Source organism: Pseudorca crassidens, chromosome 9 (genome assembly GCF_039906515.1).
Source record: "Pseudorca crassidens isolate mPseCra1 chromosome 9, mPseCra1.hap1, whole genome shotgun sequence".
Taxonomy (NCBI): domain Eukaryota; kingdom Metazoa; phylum Chordata; class Mammalia; order Artiodactyla; family Delphinidae; genus Pseudorca; species Pseudorca crassidens.
Genome location: NC_090304.1, coordinates 48,635,994 through 48,653,042, shown reverse-complemented (window position 1 = coordinate 48,653,042; position 17,049 = coordinate 48,635,994). Strand labels below are relative to the sequence as shown.

General features: G+C 49.2%; 1 protein-coding gene and 1 long non-coding RNA gene across 2 annotated transcripts; one reads left to right on the top strand and one right to left on the bottom strand.

The window, feature by feature from the left end:
* The first annotated feature begins 42 nt into the window (after window positions 1-42).
* On the top strand, window positions 43-7,211 carry LOC137230527 (uncharacterized). Its single transcript, XR_010946164.1, has 2 exons — window positions 43-178; window positions 2,594-7,211. It is a non-coding gene; the product is annotated as an uncharacterized lncRNA (long non-coding RNA).
* HPX (hemopexin) lies at window positions 4,638-13,759 on the bottom strand. Its single transcript, XM_067750098.1, has 10 exons — window positions 13,600-13,759; window positions 13,153-13,217; window positions 12,983-13,054; window positions 12,683-12,804; window positions 10,928-11,075; window positions 10,019-10,234; window positions 9,648-9,755; window positions 5,382-5,512; window positions 5,139-5,301; window positions 4,638-5,002 (listed from the first exon to the last, which is right to left on the bottom strand). Exons 1-10 carry the CDS (start codon window positions 13,680-13,682, stop codon window positions 4,743-4,745), a joined length of 1,368 nt encoding a protein of 455 aa, XP_067606199.1. The 5' UTR covers window positions 13,683-13,759; the 3' UTR covers window positions 4,638-4,742.
* Window positions 13,760-17,049: the final 3,290 nt, after the last annotated feature.

The window sequence follows — 17,049 nt, the reverse complement described above, 5'->3', positions numbered from 1 at the left end:
TGGTGATAATAATAGCTCTTATTTAGTGGCCGCTTACACGGTGCCAGGCTCTGTGTTAAACCCGTTATATGCATTCGTCCTCACATCAGCCCTGTGAAGTCGCCACTATGATCATCCTCAGTTTTCAGAGGCAGATGCTGAGGTTCAGAAAGGTAAAACGACTTGCCTGCAGTCACAGGTAAGTGGGGGAGACAAACTGGAACCCAGATGTTTCTTAACACCCTACCACTGCTGCTGAACATGAAACTGTGACACCAAGGCCTTGCAGATGTGAAGAATGAATCGCTCCCTGGTGGAAATTCACAGGAGGGAAGGAAGAAGGGGGAATGTGGATGAAAAGTGTGAAGGAAGGAATGATGGGGCCCAATATTGCACAGACTCCCTGGATAGTGAGATAGTTCCCAGTGGTCAGGTCAGCGGCACAGAGGCTTTCAAAGATAGTGAGGGGGAATATTACCATCCAGAAGCCCTCTCCTGGCTCATTCCTCTAAGGCAGACGATTTAATTTATTGTAACTACTAAGTACTGAGCAACTGACTCAAGATGCCCTCAAGGTACCTAAAACTAAAAATGTCCAAATCTAAATTCATTGTCTCATCCCCTTTATTGGCCTTCTAAGAAGTTTCGCTGGGGTGAAAAAACCCTCCCCAGTGCATGTGTGCACGAACACGAACACACACACACTCACACACACACAAACACACACACACACACACGACTGGATGCAGCTCCACTTTATCCATCCCAGTGAGTGGCACCACCATCTACTGCTTGCCTAAGCCAGGAGCCTCAAGGTCATCTTTGACTACACTTTAACTTGATTTGAGGTGAATATAAATGTTTTAACTTTTTGTTATGGAAAATTTCAAATACATATAACATAAGGAGACAGAACAATATAATGAACCCTCATATACCCATCGTTCAGCTTCAAACATTATCACCTCCTGGACAAGAATTTATTATGAATTGACAAGCTTCTATGATATATGAATCATGTACCAAGTCCCAAGCTAAGTCCTAGGGACCCAAAGATGAATCAGATTTGACTGTCACCCAACCTGGAGGGTATAACATGTGACCTTTGTCCTTGAAAGGTAAAAGTTACCCAGAAGAAGAAAGGTGTCCTCATTCATTTGATCATTCTCTCTCAACAAATCATCATCATGTGGGAGGCACTGTCCTTGGTGCTAGGAACTTGTAAAGAAACAATATTGAGTCCTTGCCCTCAGGGAGCTTGAATAACAAGGGAAAGAGATATTAAACATATTAGAAATGTGATGAGTATTTTGAAGATGTACATGATGCTATGTGAATGGACTAAATTTGGTCTGGGGAGGTTTGGGAAGGCTTTCATATGGAAGGGCACTTATGTGAAGGGAAGGGGTGAAGGAGATAGAGGTTATCCAAAAGAAGAGAAAATGATTCCAAGTCAAAGGGGAAGTCCAATAATGGGTGGCTGGTATGGGTGTGGAGAAGAATGGCATAAGGTGAGGTGGAAAGGTGGACAGGTACCAAATCAAGGAGGGCCTTGTATGTTAGGCTTAGGGTTTTGGACTTTATTTTAAGGGCAATGGAAAATCAACATAGAGTTTGAGACAGGAGAGGGGCATGTTCACCCTTGCATTTTAGATCACTTCTGGCTGCTAAGTGGAGGATAGATAGGAGGAGAGCAAAACTGGCAGGGTGGGGACCAGTTAGAAAGCAATTGATATAGTCTAGGAAGGAGATGACTATAGTGGTGGGAGTAGGGATGGAAAAAATTGCATAGGTTTAATAAATGTTCAGGAGGTAGAATTCACAAAAACTGGTGATCAGTTGATTGATTGGCTATGGTAGTATAAAGGGAAGGATGACTTCCGGATTTCTGCTTGAGCAAATGAAAAGAATCCAGAAATATTGCTCATTTACAAGCAGCCCATCAGAATACTTGTCTTGCCAGTCCCATTGAACAGAATGGCTTCAGTATCCAGGGAAGTCTCTTCAGGTAATCAGAGGTTCGCAGATAGGATGGTCAGGATGGGGAGAGGAGTCTGCTTAGCTAAGATGAAAAAAGTAAAGTGTGCAGTTCACATACAGTGCAGTGTGACCCACACACCATCTTCCTGAATCCCTGATCTCCTAGGTCTGCAAAGCCTCCTGATCAGTGGGGAGTCAACCTGTGCCCTTCATCCATCCCTTCTCTATTGTATCACATCCCCTTCTGATGCTTTCTAGAGCAACCAATAGCCTATGAGCCACCTCGGATGCTATGTGTGGTTTTGACCAATGTGGGTCCCTCTGAGGCAGCAAACTTTTAAAATGATTACCTTGGACCTATCAGGAAAAACTTGAATTAGAAGCAAATCCATCCAGAGTCATTAACCAAGAGTACTGGCTTTATGCTATTTGGTTTGCTAGATCAGCCTGGTGGACAACTGCACTACCAGGCAGTTGGCACCCAAATCACCTGTAGGGAAGAATAGAGCTTACAACTCAATTAGCGGCAAAGACACTTTTGGAGCAAAGGCAGCCTTTTCTACCACTACATGTAAATATTGCTTTGATATTGTAATTTTTCTTGTAGTTGATCCAATAAACCCTCTTTCTTCAGGGTGGTGGTTATCATTTGGGAAGTCCAAAGGAGTAGAATCTTCCTACATATTATATCCCAGTGGAATTCATCAGTCAGTTGCTAGTCCTGGCAAGGACTTCCTCAACACCCTTCTTCAACAGGATTGTTCTAATACATTCCCAGGAAGAGCATATAGGATGAGAAGAGAAAAGGATGGAGGATTGAACTCTGGGAATGCCAGCATTTGGCAAGCCAGCAGAGGAAAAGAAGGCCAAGAGGAAAGCTGAGAAGAAACAGAGAGTAAGAGACGATCAGGAGAGAGTAATGTCATGGAGGAAATCCAAGGGAGGAAAGACTCAAGGAGGAAGACATGGTCCACAGCATCAAATGCACTGCCCTGAACATAGGAGGTACTAAATGCATGGATGGAAGAAGCATGAGTTGGACCTTTTCTTGGAGTCCTTGGACACAGGCTAGAGGCTTCCCTGCAACAGAGCAGATGGGAGAAGAGAAGAAAGAGGAGACTTAAGTTCTCCTTTCTCAATAGAGAGGAGGAAGTTAACCTTGAGTATCCAGCAGAGTTGCTGGATAACTGTTTAGACACCTCTAGCCTCCCTGACATGATGCAGGGATGGCCCCATAGGTGACACATGGACTGAATAAGGCCCAGAACTGAGACTCTGGCCTTGTTCCCACCCCTCAGACTGAAGGAGGAGCAGCCATCCCATGAGGAGAACCATCCAGACATCTTCCGGTTGGAAAAGAAAGCTCAAGACACTCCTTGGAAGTGGACCCCACAGCCCTGGTGCCTGGCCCCTACCTTAGTTCCCAGCCCCAGCCAACCGCAAGTGCTGGGTGGACCCTGATCTAAGGGGCCCAGGTTCATCCCCTGCTTCCCTTCCTAGCTGTTGAGGCTGGGCAAGGAACCTCAGGCAATTCAACTGAACCGCAGGGGCCTGGTGCCTATTGGGAGCCACTCTATGGCCTGGCCTCCCAGTGCAAAGCTTGTCCATCTACTCTTCTACCCATGAAAGAGCAGGAGGCCACCAGGTCAGGAGGGGCTGACCCTAAACCAGGAGAGGCCATGGGCCAGAGTGTGGGTATCCTTTCAGGCCCCTTCCGGAGTGAATCCAAGAGATGGGTTGAGTCCATCCATACTCATTGTCACTGGGAGGTGTCTAGTATTATACCCATTTTATGGAAGAAGTCACTGAGGCTAAGATATGGAAGCTCAGAATGAGGGCCCTCTGCTAGAGTCTGAGGCTATTTTTTTGAGCCCAAAACAAACAAACTTTCAAGCTCAGGTGGGTTGGAAACGTAGAGGAGGAAAAGGGTCTCACCTGAGACCCAGTTGTCTATAGTCCAGGCCAATCCCCAGTCAAATGGTTGTCAGTAAGTTTGGAGCCTAAAGCCTTGGTCAGCTTATGACCTGAAAAGAACAAACCACTGCAACCTCCACCCAGACGACATTTGCTGGCCTAGATGGTGCAGATACCCAGGGGACTTAGCCAGCAGGACCCCCCAAGGGCTGTGTGACGTTTTGCAAATGTGTTTCATGGTGCCACCCCCCCGAATCAGGCTTCCTCCCCTTTCCCCAGCTTGCCTCAGGTGAGTGAAAACACTGTGTTTTCATTCCACTTGTTATGCCTAACTCATAGCAACCAAAGACTTGTCTTCTGGAGTGATGCTCCCTGAACCCCCTGGACCTACAATTTGAGGGCCCCCGCGGCCCTCCGTGGCAGCACCGAGCCAACCCACTTTGCACAAACGTAGCCGCCTCCAGCCCTATTTTCCCAATGTCCTGGGGCCAAGCTGTGGTCAGTTATTAGCAGGTGGGGGCAGAGTCCCTGCTCTGCCTCTTACGTGCTGGGTAGACACAGGGCTTCCTTTCTCTACTTTTGTTCTTCTGTTTCCCTCTCTGTCTCAGTAGTCTGGAAGAAGTCAGTTTATGACCAGGGTTCAGGAATCACCTGTGCAGAAATGAGGTCTGTCCCTGAGCCCTCCCCTCCCTGGTCTCCCACAGCCTATTTAAGAGCCTCCAAAGAGAGGTTACGAGCTGCTCAACTCAAAGAAAGAAGGGAGATTGTTCCACAACCAGGGCCCTTTGATCCAAGCGAGGGAGCACTCTGGCTTTATTGTAAGGAAAACCAGGAGAAGGAGCTGGGCCAGCCTCACATCAGCAGTGCTGTCAGTGAGGGCAACCCAGGAGGCTGTTTACTTTCTGGGGCTGGGGAAGGGCCTTGGCCACATTCAATTTCTCCACGTCTCCGTAGCAGTACAAATTGGGGCCTTGGACGAGGTACAAGCCGAGACCATTGGCGGAACACGAGCTGGGGCCCAGAGACTTTTCCGTACACAGGGCCGTGTCAACCTTTTCATGGGGCCAAGGAAGCTCTGTCCACGTGGCTTGAGCTCCTAACTTCAGGTCCAGCCACCACAGCCGCCGTCCTGGGAAGAAACACCGGACATAACATGGCTTCCACGTCATGGGGATCCTGACCTGGCTCTTCTCACGCCATGACGGGGATCTGTGCCACGGAGAAGTAGCAGAACAGGCCCCCCCTCAGCGCCCGACACCCCTCACCTGCCATGATGTGGAGGCGAGAAGACCCAGGACAGGTAAAGGCTGCATCCACAGTATCAAGGTTGATCCCATGAGGGCTCCCGAATTCCTTCTCCAGCTGCTTTGGATAACCATCTACTAGGATATAGCCTCCCTTTGTCAGGAAGATATATACCTGGGTGCCCTGGAGGACAAAGGACATTAATCAGCACAGAGCTGGGTATTTTCCCAGTCTCCACCTCATGCGTCACTCCCAACACACACCTGGATCAGATAGAGCTTATCATCCCAGGAAAAGGCAGTATCCACTGTTGAAGGACCATGGGGCCACAGATGCTCAATGGGCCAGCTATGCCACCCGTCCTGGCTGGTGTCCAGACGCCAGTAGTGGGATCCTGTGGGGTAGCAGAGGTACCTCTAGTACTGGTGGTAAAAGGCCAGGCAGTGAAGAGGCAAGTGACAGAGGCAGGGGTGAGTCTCGAGAGGGAGGAAAGAATGCATCCAGAGGCCAAGAGGGAAGAGGCCATGTGAGGAGCTGAGGAAGACTTGGTTGGCAAAGTTGGGCATTGTGACCTAATTGGAATCGGAGTCAGTAGGGGCCTGATGGAAGGGCGAGCTTGGAGAACAGTGGCCAAGTTGCCAGGTAAGGCCAACGTCCGTCATGGGGTTCAGTGGGGTCTCCTTATGCATCTCAGATGTCTGTGTGCAGAGATGCTACAGTGAGACAGTGGCCAGGAGTTCAAAGGGAAGCAGCGCAGCAAGCTTCCCCTGGGCGTTCTCACGCTGGCTGTGTTCTCTAATCCCTTGAGATGGTAGGATACGGAGGGAGTAGCCAGACCAGCACCCTAATTTTCCTCTCCCCTTTTCATAACAACTTATTAGAGGAATTGTCTAAACTCTCATTTACCTTTGCTTCCTCAGCCCACTTCACTTACATTCCTGTTTCCCTTTGCCATTGAGATTTCTCTTTTCAAGGTCACTAGTATCCTCCAACTTGCCAAATCTAATGTCTACATCTTACTCTACCTCTCAGTGGCATTTGACTGCTCACAGGTCCCTTCTTTAAATATCTTTTTTTGGATCTTGGCTCTGTGATTCCAGACTCTTCCAGGGTTCTTCTTAACTATCTGACTCCTCTTCAGCCTGATATCTATTATTGGAATCCCCCAGTTTGGACCTCTGCTCTATCTATACTCACTCTCTTGGTGATTTCACCTAGTCCAGGGCTTTAAACACCACCTATATACTGATGACTTTTGATCTGTTCCCTTTGGATCTGATGGACTGCTTCTTTGAGTGTCAGGCGCAAACTCAGCTGCCTACCTGACCTGTCCATTTGGAACCATTAGACACCAAAACCCTAACGTGTCCAAACTTATTTCTGCCCCCACCAAACACACACACACACATCTCCTTCCCTAGTCTTTCCCAATTTTAGAAAAAGAAACCACCAGTCACCTAGTTTCCCAGTCCCTAAAAGCCAAGTCATTCTTGAAACCTCTCTTTCCCCTTCCCCACTCCGATCAATATCCAAGGCATTGGTTAAATGCTATGGGCCCGACTTCCAAAATACGTCGCGATGACCCCTCACCACCTCTGCTGCTGTTATCCCAGTGCAAGCTGTCATCACCTCTAATCCAGACAGCTGCAAGAACTCCTTGCTGGATTCCCTGCTTACACAATTGTACCTCTGTGACTTATATTCCACAAGAAGCCAGGATGATCTTTTAAAAAAAATAAGTCATGGGCTTCCCTGGTGGCGCAGTGGTTAAGAATCCGCCTGCCAATGCAGGGGACACGGATTTGAGCCCTGGTCCGGGAAGATCCCACATGCCACGGAGCAACTAAGCCCGTGTGCCACAACTACTGAGCCTGCGCTCTAGAGCCCGCGAGCCACAACTTCTGAAGCCAGCGTGCCACAACTGCTGAAGCCTGCGCACCCTAGGACCCGTGCTCCGCCACAAGAGAAGCCACCGCAATGAGAAGCCTGCGCACCACAACGAAGAGTAGCCCCCGCTTGCCACCAGCTAGAGAAAGCCAGCACACAGCAATGAAGACCCAACGCAGCCATAAATAAATTAAATAAATAAATAAGTAAGATAAAAAGACAGATGCTTAAAAAAATAAGCCAGAACATATCACAGCTCTGATCAAGAGCCCTTCCCGGCTTCCTTTTACAGTTGAAAATCCTTACCAGGCCCATGTCATCTGACCCCTGCCTCCCTCTTTTCAAGCCACTTACCTGGCTCCTTCTCAGCGTGTCAGCCACACTGGCCTCCTTTCTTGCCTCCCCGAAGTATTTGCTGTCTACCCTCCCTAAAATGCTTCTCCTCCAGTGCTTTATGTGGCTAATTCCTTTTGATCACTGAAATCTCAGCTCAAAAATCGTCTCTTCAGTGAAGGGGCCCCTAATTCTCTTCACCTCTATCCCATTATCCTGTCTTATTTTCTTCACAGCTTTTTGGGGACACTTAACATTCTTTTATTTTATATTTTAAAACATCAACGACTCATACATTCATTTATTCTAGCTTCAAATGGTATTTGAGAATAAGAAGCATTCTGATGTTCCCAGAACACATCACAGCTGTTAACACTGCCTGAAAGTATTCTCTTTCACTTTCTCTTTTTTACTGTCCTCTCTCCGTCTAGCAGGCTCTCTGAAGGCAGGTGTCTCATCTGCCATGTTCACGACTGTATCTCAGTGCCTAGAAAAAATGCCCAGTGCCTATCAGGTGCTCGATTATTTTTCGGTGCTCGAAAAATAGCTGGTATTCCCAATGCAGCCACAAGTTCTCCTTATGGGTATTAACTGGGCAAGTCACAGTAACTACATATCCACCTTCCCCTCCTGCTGAAACTACCCTGCTCGTGGCCCCTATTTGGAGAATCAGAGCTGCGCTGCATTTTGTGCAGAGGAAGTAAGTGCTGAGCCCCCAGTCCATTAGAAGTCGATGCAGAGGCCGACCAGCGGCCACTCGAATGTGGTCTGGAATAAACATATGGGCTGAGCCAGTCCCATTCTCTCTCTGGAAATCCAAGTAGGAAAAAGAGCCGAGGCAGTTATCAGTCGGATCTGAGGCTGAAAGATCCTGACTAGAGAGAAAGTAGAGAGGGCGTGACGGTCCCTGTGCGAGCCGAAGTAGTGACAAAACAGAAAGAATGGATTAGCAGCTATGAGGTACAGACAAGAGATTTATCAATACGGGAGAGGAGAGGACCAGCCCTGTGCTGAGTGGCTGGGTCACACTGGTGTTTTCACCAAGATAGTGCGTTCCCACCTCAGCTGGGTATTTTTAACATAACAATGTTCTCTCAACAGCTATAGAACATCTCTAATACTCCTGATTTAGGAATTCAGCTGCATTCTACTTATGGACACATGGTCTTGAGGTTCCGTGATCTCTCCATGGCTGGGTGTTCTCTCTACATCTCTGTGTGGTCCCTGTGGCCCTATTTTCTTAGCGTCTCTATCTCCATATCTCTCTCTGTCTGTTTATCTCTCTATCTCTGTAAGCATTGCTATTTCGCTTTGTGTACGTGTCTTCCCCATGGTGCCTCGCTCTCACCATAGCTGCATGTTCTTGTGACACTTTTGTGTTCTTACTCTGGCATATATTCTCAGCATAGGTCTACCTTTTCACTACAGGTGTGTGTTTCATCACGGAGGCACGTTCTCATTACAGCATGCATTCCTGCTGTGGGCATATGCTCTCCTTGCAGCTGTGTGTTTTTCATTATAGCTTCGTAGTCATATCTGATCAGATTTATTCAGGGATTAGGAGCAAGAAAGGATTTTCACTCTTCTGTATTCTCACCACTATTTTACATTTGTGTCTGATCATACATATATCTTAGGCTGAGTGTAATGTGGTAGGTCACTCCTTCTCTTGGAGCTGTCCTCAAGTATAGATCAAGACTTATCACTACCTGTCTGACTAGCCCCAGAACATCCTTAGGTATCATCAGATGGTTTTTAATGGCACAGGTCTGGGGAGAGGGGTTTCTCCTGGTCACTCAGGGGAGAAATCTCTTCAGGCTGGTGAAACTATTGCCTAAAGGTCTAAGGGACTGAACAGTTGTTGGCTGGTTCTCAGCAATGGGAACATCTCATCCCCAGGAAATGCTGTGCCCAGAGGCCTGCACATAGGAACCGGGCACCTGGAACAAGATGGAGCTCCTGATGAGAAGCTCAAGGTGGGGAGGGCCAGAGGACCCTGCGAGACGTGCAAGAGCAAAGAGAATACGAGGAGTCATGGGGCCAGGAGGTCCCTATGTACCAACAGATGGTACTGGGAGGCAGACAGGTGAAGCTAGAGGCCTCAGCGATGAGAGACAGGTTGAACCATATGCATCGGACGAAGTGAGGGGCGAAAAGGGGCATGATAGCGTGTAAGGATGGGGGCCGACGGGACAAAATATGGGGCACAGTGATGAAAATGGAGGAAATGTGCCAGAGATGGGAGACACACGTGAAAGAGACGGGAGGTATGGAGGGCAGAGATGGGGGAGTTGGAGGGCATCTCTTACCACTGAAGGCATAGGTGGCACCGTGTTTGTCAGACAGCAGTGCAGACAAGACTAGATCTGGGCTACAGCGTTTATCCCCATGGCGAGTCGCATTCCCGTGTGCATGGCCTTGGGGGAGAAATGGGTGAGGGGGAACACAGGAAGGCAAGAGGTCAGAATGAGTTCCGAGGTGGAAGAGATGGCTGGGGTTATTGGGGGTGCAGGTTGTCCCCATATGAGGACAGCTGGGGAGAGCCAGAATGGAAGTGGAGCTAGGGCAAGGGCCAAGGTGTCATTCCACAGGGTGAAGGTAGGAGCTGGCTTATATGGGGTCCGCGAACTCAGGGAAGGTGGACAAATTCCAGGAGGTCCCAGGGCTTGGGCTTTCTCACCTCTGCCAGGGCAGGGCATAAAGTAGTCTCGGACATCCAGAGGGTATTTAGGAAACACCATTCCCGTGACAGGGTTGAAGCGCAGGAATTGGTTACCCCGGAAGCAGTAGTAGCGGCTGAGCCATCGCATGGCAGAAGAGCAGTTGCCAACAGCCTGCCAGGAACGTCGTTCCTTTTTGGTTTTTGTAGTGAAGTCCCAGAACCACGTGCGGTTGCCTTTGTCCAATCAACCAACAAGCATTCAGTGAGGCCGGGCTGTGCCTTCCCTTGTGTTTGTACTGGCCCCAGGATGGACCAGATATGGTCCCCATCACGTGGAGCTCACAGCCCAGCAGGGAAACAGTTGAGGAAAGTAATCATACAATAAAATGGAGCAGCAAAGTACACGTGATCAGCTCAGCAAGGGCGGTGGGACGAGTCAGGGAAAGCTTTCCAGAGAAGGTGATACTTAAACTAAAATCTGAAGGAGGAGTTACAAGGCAGACAAGATGGGGAGATGTAACTCCAGAAACAAAAGTCTAAAGCATGAAGCAAATTGGGTGTACAGGGAACAGCATAGCGTTTCTGGGGCTTCATGTTCAAGGTAAGCGTTTGATGAGACTCAAGGCTGGAGGATCAATAGGGACTTGGTCATGGAGCACCTTGTATGTAAAACTAAGGAACCTAGATTTGTCCTAAGGGTCATGGGGGACAATGAGGGACTTTTAGCAGAATTACACCCAGTTACCTTCTCCAGGATGACTTCCCCTCCTTCCCCTACTTGACCACTAGACCATAATTGGCTTCTCTACTCCTTCCCTTCATCAGGAAACCATATAGTGGTTCCACCACCACCACCATCCCTACCACTACCTCTATAACCACCAACCTACCACTACCCCAGGCTCTCTTATTCCAGCCTGGACTGACCTTGGAAGAACAAGACACCCTCATTTCTGCATTCTTCAGTGTGACATTCCACAGCTGCATCCACTGGGGATGGGATTCCAGGAAACTCCTCTTGGAGCAACTTTGGATATTCCTTCTTATCATGAGGGTATACCCAGACTCTGTCCCCCTGCATGCAAAAACATGCTATTTTTAGTATGCACGCCAGATACTGCCACTCTGCCGTCCCACACATCTTTGATCTATTGCACTTACATAATATCCTTCTGCAGTCCCACACACTCTCAGTCCATCTGTGGACAACAGTGTGCTGTCCCCTTGCACAACTTCAGTTTGTGCAAATCCCATCACTGTTACTGTACCACACACAACTGTCTATGTACAACCAGATACTCCCATGGCACAATTATCTGCAATACCACTGGTTTTGGCAAACACATCCACAAATAGTCATCCTGCAATCATCCATCCATTCATACATTCATTTGTTCATTTATTCACTCAAGAAACAGTTGCTGAATGACTTACCATATGCCAGGCATTGTGAGAGGCACTGGGGATAAAGGGGTGGCAAGACTCTGTCTCTGCCTTCAAGGAGTTCACTGTACAAAAGCAGAAAGGATCCTACAATCCTAGCCATGTGAGCCCCAAGGTGGAGGCATGTGAAGTGCACTGGGAATAAAGGGGGAATACCTAAGTCAACCTAGAGAATTCCTGGAAGGCTGCACAGAGGAGGAGGCATTTGGGCCAAGAGTTAAAAACTGAGCAGGAATATTCCAGGTAGACAAGTGTGGACTGGGCGTTATCAGCAGAGGGAGTAGCATGTACACAGCATGCTCATGTGGCTGGCACACAGTGAATGCGGTGGAGGAGGAGATAAACCTGTAGAGATAACCAGGGTCCAGGTCTCAAGACCCATGTGCACCTGGCTTGCAGGAATCAGCACGTGGTGGTACCATTTGCTGAAACAGGGAACTCAGGAGGAGGGGTGAATTTGTACAGAAGATACTGAGCTCCGTTTGGGGGATGCTGAATCTGAGGTGCCTACGGAACGTCTAAGTTGAAGATGTCAGCCTGGAAATCAGAAAGAGATGTCTGGAGCTCCGGGGAGAGATCCAGATCTGGGGTCCACAACGTGGAGAGAACTCAGAGCCGTGGCAGTGGTTGAGATCACCCAGGCAGGGTGTGTGGAAGGGCTGGGGAGGATCCCCAAGAAACATTCAAGGCGTGGCCCAGGATGAGAAGCCTGAGAAGAGCAGGAAAAGAGGCAGGAGGGAAAACAAAGCTGGTAGCGAGGGCCGCCCCGACCACACAGCATCCTTGTGCGAGTCAGGGGAAGGTGCTAGGAGCAGACACAGGCTGGGCCAAGGCCTGGGACTTGACAAGCACAGTGGGCTGGATCTCATCCTCCACTTGCCCCTCGGCCAGGTACCACTGTGTTGTGAACAACCTGGCAACCACAGGAAGAAGACTTGACGCAGGGTCGTGGAAGCAAGGGAAGAAATTTCCCGGAAGGAAAGGATGGTGGACAGATTGAGGAGTAGCAGAGAGGTGTGGACGCAGATTAGGACTGAGGAAGAGCCACTGGCTGTTGTGCTTCCCAGGCCCGCGTGCACACCGACTCCCCTAGCCTGAGCTTTCTCAGAAAAGGCAGGCGCAGGGGGAGGAAACCTGGAACCTGTTGGTAAGGGCTCCATGCCAGGGCCACTTGGCGGAGGGTCTCTAGTGTTGATTCCAGCACTTCCTGGCCTGGCCGTGACCTTGGCCCAGCCGTACCTTGATCAGAAAGACTCTGTCATGACCATGGCGGAATGCAGCATCCACGGGGCCAGGGACATCCTTCCACCTCTCTGAGATTAACTCCCGAGTCCAGTCTTGACCCTTCCACACGAACTCCCCTGCAAAACGCACACTCACTGAGGGACACGGAACAAACTTTTGGCCTACTGAGCTAGTTACAAAGAAGCTATGGGTGATACTCTCAGATAATTCCTACGATCTCCCGCAGATGGATACACCCTCGATGAAGGGGACCAAGTCTGAGGTCCCAAATGCCCCAATCCCAGCCCCTCCTACCTTTAAAAAACAGCATAGTCCCATGCTCATCCAGGGTAGTAGCATCAAAGCCCCAGCCATCCGAGCAGCGTTCTGGGAAGGAGGTGGGGCGATAGCAAATAAAAGGCCAGTCAGATGATACAGCGCAGAGACACAGCTAGACAGATAGACTCAGGAAGTCAGGGTCTCACCGATCACATCGGGGTCCAACTTGGTTGCATTCCCACGTTCAGCTCCATGCCTAGGGGCATTAGCCCTAGAGAGAAGACACGGAGATGTCTGGCTCCACAGGGTCCAATCCCTCTCCTTTAGCTCCTGACCCCAGACTTGCCCCAGACCTAAAAACTGACCCTAGCCCACTCTTTTTTTTCTTTCTTTTTTTTTTTTTTTTGCGGTACGCGGGCCTCTCACTGTTGTGGCCTCTCCCGTTGCGGAGCATGGGCTCCGGACGCGCAGGCTCAGCGGCCGTGGCTCATGGGCCCAGCCGCTCCGCGGCATGTGGAATCTTCCCGGACCGGGGCACGAACCCGTGTGCCCCGCATTGGCAGGCGGACGCTCCACCACTGCGCCACCAGGGAAGCCCCCTAGCCCGCTCTTAATCTGGAGCCCGGTCCTCCTCCAGCCCCGGCTTCACTCACAGAGAAAGAGGATGGGCGTTAGCCAGAGACCAGCACAAGCCCAACAACCACGGTACAACTGGTGTTCCCAGTGCCCGAGCCATGATGAGCTGGAGAGGCCACAGGACAGTTCTGGGCCCCTGGATGAGCCCCTATATAGGCATGGCTGCAGCACCACCCCACCTCCAAGCCTGTTGGGAATGAGATCTCTCAGGGCTATGCCAATATTGGCTGATTACATCAGTGCAAATAAGGTCAGGGTCTGGACAGAAATCTGAGTCCAAGACTAACTCTTCCCGGCAGGAGGGCCATCCCCCTTCAGTGACTTTTGAGCAGTGACTAGCCCAGCCCACTGGTGTTCGACTGTGACTCTCTTCACCTTGGTGATGGGTCTGAGTGCCCATAAGGTCGGGAAAGGGGGTAGATTGATTGAGGGCCACCTTTCTGTGGTTGGATTTACCTCAACAATGCAGGAGGAGAGAAGAGGAAAGGAACATTTTTGTGTACGGTGCCATGCCCAGCTCTGAGACCCCTAAGGACACTGACACTTACATATACTGAGTAACCACACACATACACTAACACACTTAGAACTGCTCAGAGAACAGCTTCTTCCAAGCTCCATCAGGGGCCTTTTGGGGGCATTCCCCAGCCTCTTTAGCTTTACACTTGATGGGTCAATAATATTTCACTGTTGCCAAAAGTCCAAGTTCCACCCTAGCCCCCACCCCCATTGACAAAGAGCTTTGCAAAACTCACCTGGGAGGGAAGGGCTGACAGTAATGGTGCAGGAAGAGGTGTCTCTCTTCCAGAGAGACCTACTAGTAATTAGACTTTCTCCGTAGTTTCCACCTTAAGGGGAAAGTGTTTTGTTTACCTGTCACAGAATAAATAGAACTGTACTGGGGTTTCACAATATTTACAGTTGATTCTTGCTTAAATGTTATCCTCTCAATGAAGCCTTTCTTGACCACCCCTTCTAGCTATTTCAGACTCTCACTTGTTTCCTTTGTTACTTAATAAAACTTGAAATTATTGTCTGTCCGCTTACGCTTCTGCATGCTTGTACTTTGTTTCTTTGCTTGTTTTGATTTGCCTGTTTTATGTACCATTACATTTTTTAAAAAAATTTTTGCCACACCACGCAGCATGTGGGATCTTAGTTCTCCAACCAGGGATCGAACCTGTGCCACTTGCATCGGAAGGGCAGAGTCTTAACCACTGGACCACCAGGGCAGTCCCTGTACCATTACATTTTCTCCATCTAGTACCTGGCATGTACAGGCATACCTCAGAGATATCTCAGGTTTGTTCCAGACCCTTGCAATAAAGTGAATATTGCAATAAAGTGAGTCAAACAAATTTTTTGGTTTCCCAGTGCATATAAAAGTTATGTTTACATGGGACTTCCCTGGTGGCGCAGTGGTTAAGAATCTGCCTGCCAATGCAGGAGACACGGGTTCAATCTCTGCTCTGGGAAGATCCCACATGCCGTGGAGCAACTAAGCCCGTGCGCCACAACTACTGAGCCTGCGCTCTAGAGCCTGCAAGCCACAACTACTGAGCCTGCGCTCCAGAGCCTGCGAGCTACAACTACTGAGCCCTCGTGCCACAACTACTGAAGCCCACATGCCTAGAGCCCGTGCTCTGCAACAAGAGAAGCCACCGCAGTGAGAAGCATGCCCACCGCAACAAAGAGTAGCCCCCGCTTGCCACAACTAGAGAAAGGCCGCGTGCAGCAAAAAAGACCCAACTCAGCCAAAAATAAAATAAATTAAAAAAAATAAAAAAATTTTAAAAGTTATGTTTACACTATACTGTAATTTATTAAGTATGTAATAGCATTAGGTCTAAGAAACATGTACATACCTTAATTTAAAAATACTTTATTGCTAAAAATGCTAACCATTGTCCGAGCCTTCAGGGAATTGTAATCTTTTTACAACAGTAACATCACAGATCACCATAACAAATATAATAATAATGAAAAAGTTTGAAATATTTCAAGAATTACCAGAATGTGACACAGTGACATGAACGGAGCAAATGCTGCTGTTGGAAAAAAGGTGCCAACAGACTTGCTCAACACAGGGTTGCCACAAACATTCAATCTGTAAAAACAATGCCACATCTGTGAAGTGCAATAAAGTGCAATAAACAAGTATGCCTGTAATAGATGCTCAATAAATATTTGTTGAATGAAAAAAGTTAATTTCAAGTACTGCATAGTGTTACTAACGTTGCAGCCAAATTGCTAACAATTTTCCTGCTTCTGGGGTAAGGAGAATATCAGGATTGGGGGTGTGTTACTTTGGAGGCATGTTGTGATCTAAGGGTCCCAGGTCTCCTTGGCACTGACCACCTTATGGTCTTGTTTCTCTCTCCAGTGTCCTTGCCCTACATCCCTCTCCTCCTCTTAGCCCTGCTATCTCTGGTACCTGCTATCTTCGGCACTCACTGGGGCTACTCCCAAAGTCTGCCCCATTTCTATCTGAGATGTAGTTACAGGAGACAAATATGGGCAGAGTCAGCTCTGGGCCAGGCTGAGGTTCCAGGATCCCTGTTCCCCAGTCCAGCCTGAAGGAGCCCTGATCCCTCCCAGATGCCCTTGACATATATAACCTTAGCAAAGGTCTCACTTGCCTTATCTACTCTGCGAAGATTCCTCCTAACAGGAAGACAGAGATTTCTGGGACCTCTGGAACAGCGTGTCATCACGCCTCTGCCAAAAGCCTCAGCATCCTCTCCTGACTTGCAGTGGAGACAGCCATGTTAACAGCATTCCTCCCCTTAGGTTAGTGAACAAAGCTGGACTCCCCAGGCCCTTGGCAGTATGGAAAGTGCCTCGGCTCCCTCAACACATACCTGACACCCACCTTCTCCCACTGCAGGGCGTCTCTGACTGCACCTGCTTCCCCCCAGCTGCTGGGCACTGGGCACTGGGGGCCGCTACTCCCAGACTCCCCCTCTCCTGTTCTTTAGCCTCTCAAACCTTATATAACCTTCCTGGGATTCTCCCTGCTTGAGCACCCTGTGAACCTTTCATCAGCAAACCCCTCAACAGCTGTCTCTAGCTCCAGAACTGTGTCTGCATGTCCTGCAGATTTCACTGAGCCTGCCTGGGGAGATGGAAGCGTTCACACCGAGTCCCGGACACCCCTCAGAAAACCCACAGTGAGGGTCTTCGATAGTTGTGCTGGCAGGGCCCCGCACGGGCCTGCTGGTCCAGGCAGCAGCCTCCCTGTGCCCTAGCCGGGCTCTTTGAGGGGAGACAGCACATATACTGGATGGCGGTTTTTCAGCTCAGCCTCTTCTTTCCCACACAGCTCTGGTCCCCTTCATGGCACCCCTATCTACCTGTCGCAGAAGAGTGATTTGTGGCACTTTTCCAGTGTTGTTTCCTAATTTGCTTGTCTACCCTAAGGTGGCTTAGATGCCATAATTGGAAGCCTTCCTCCTTCCTCCCGCCCA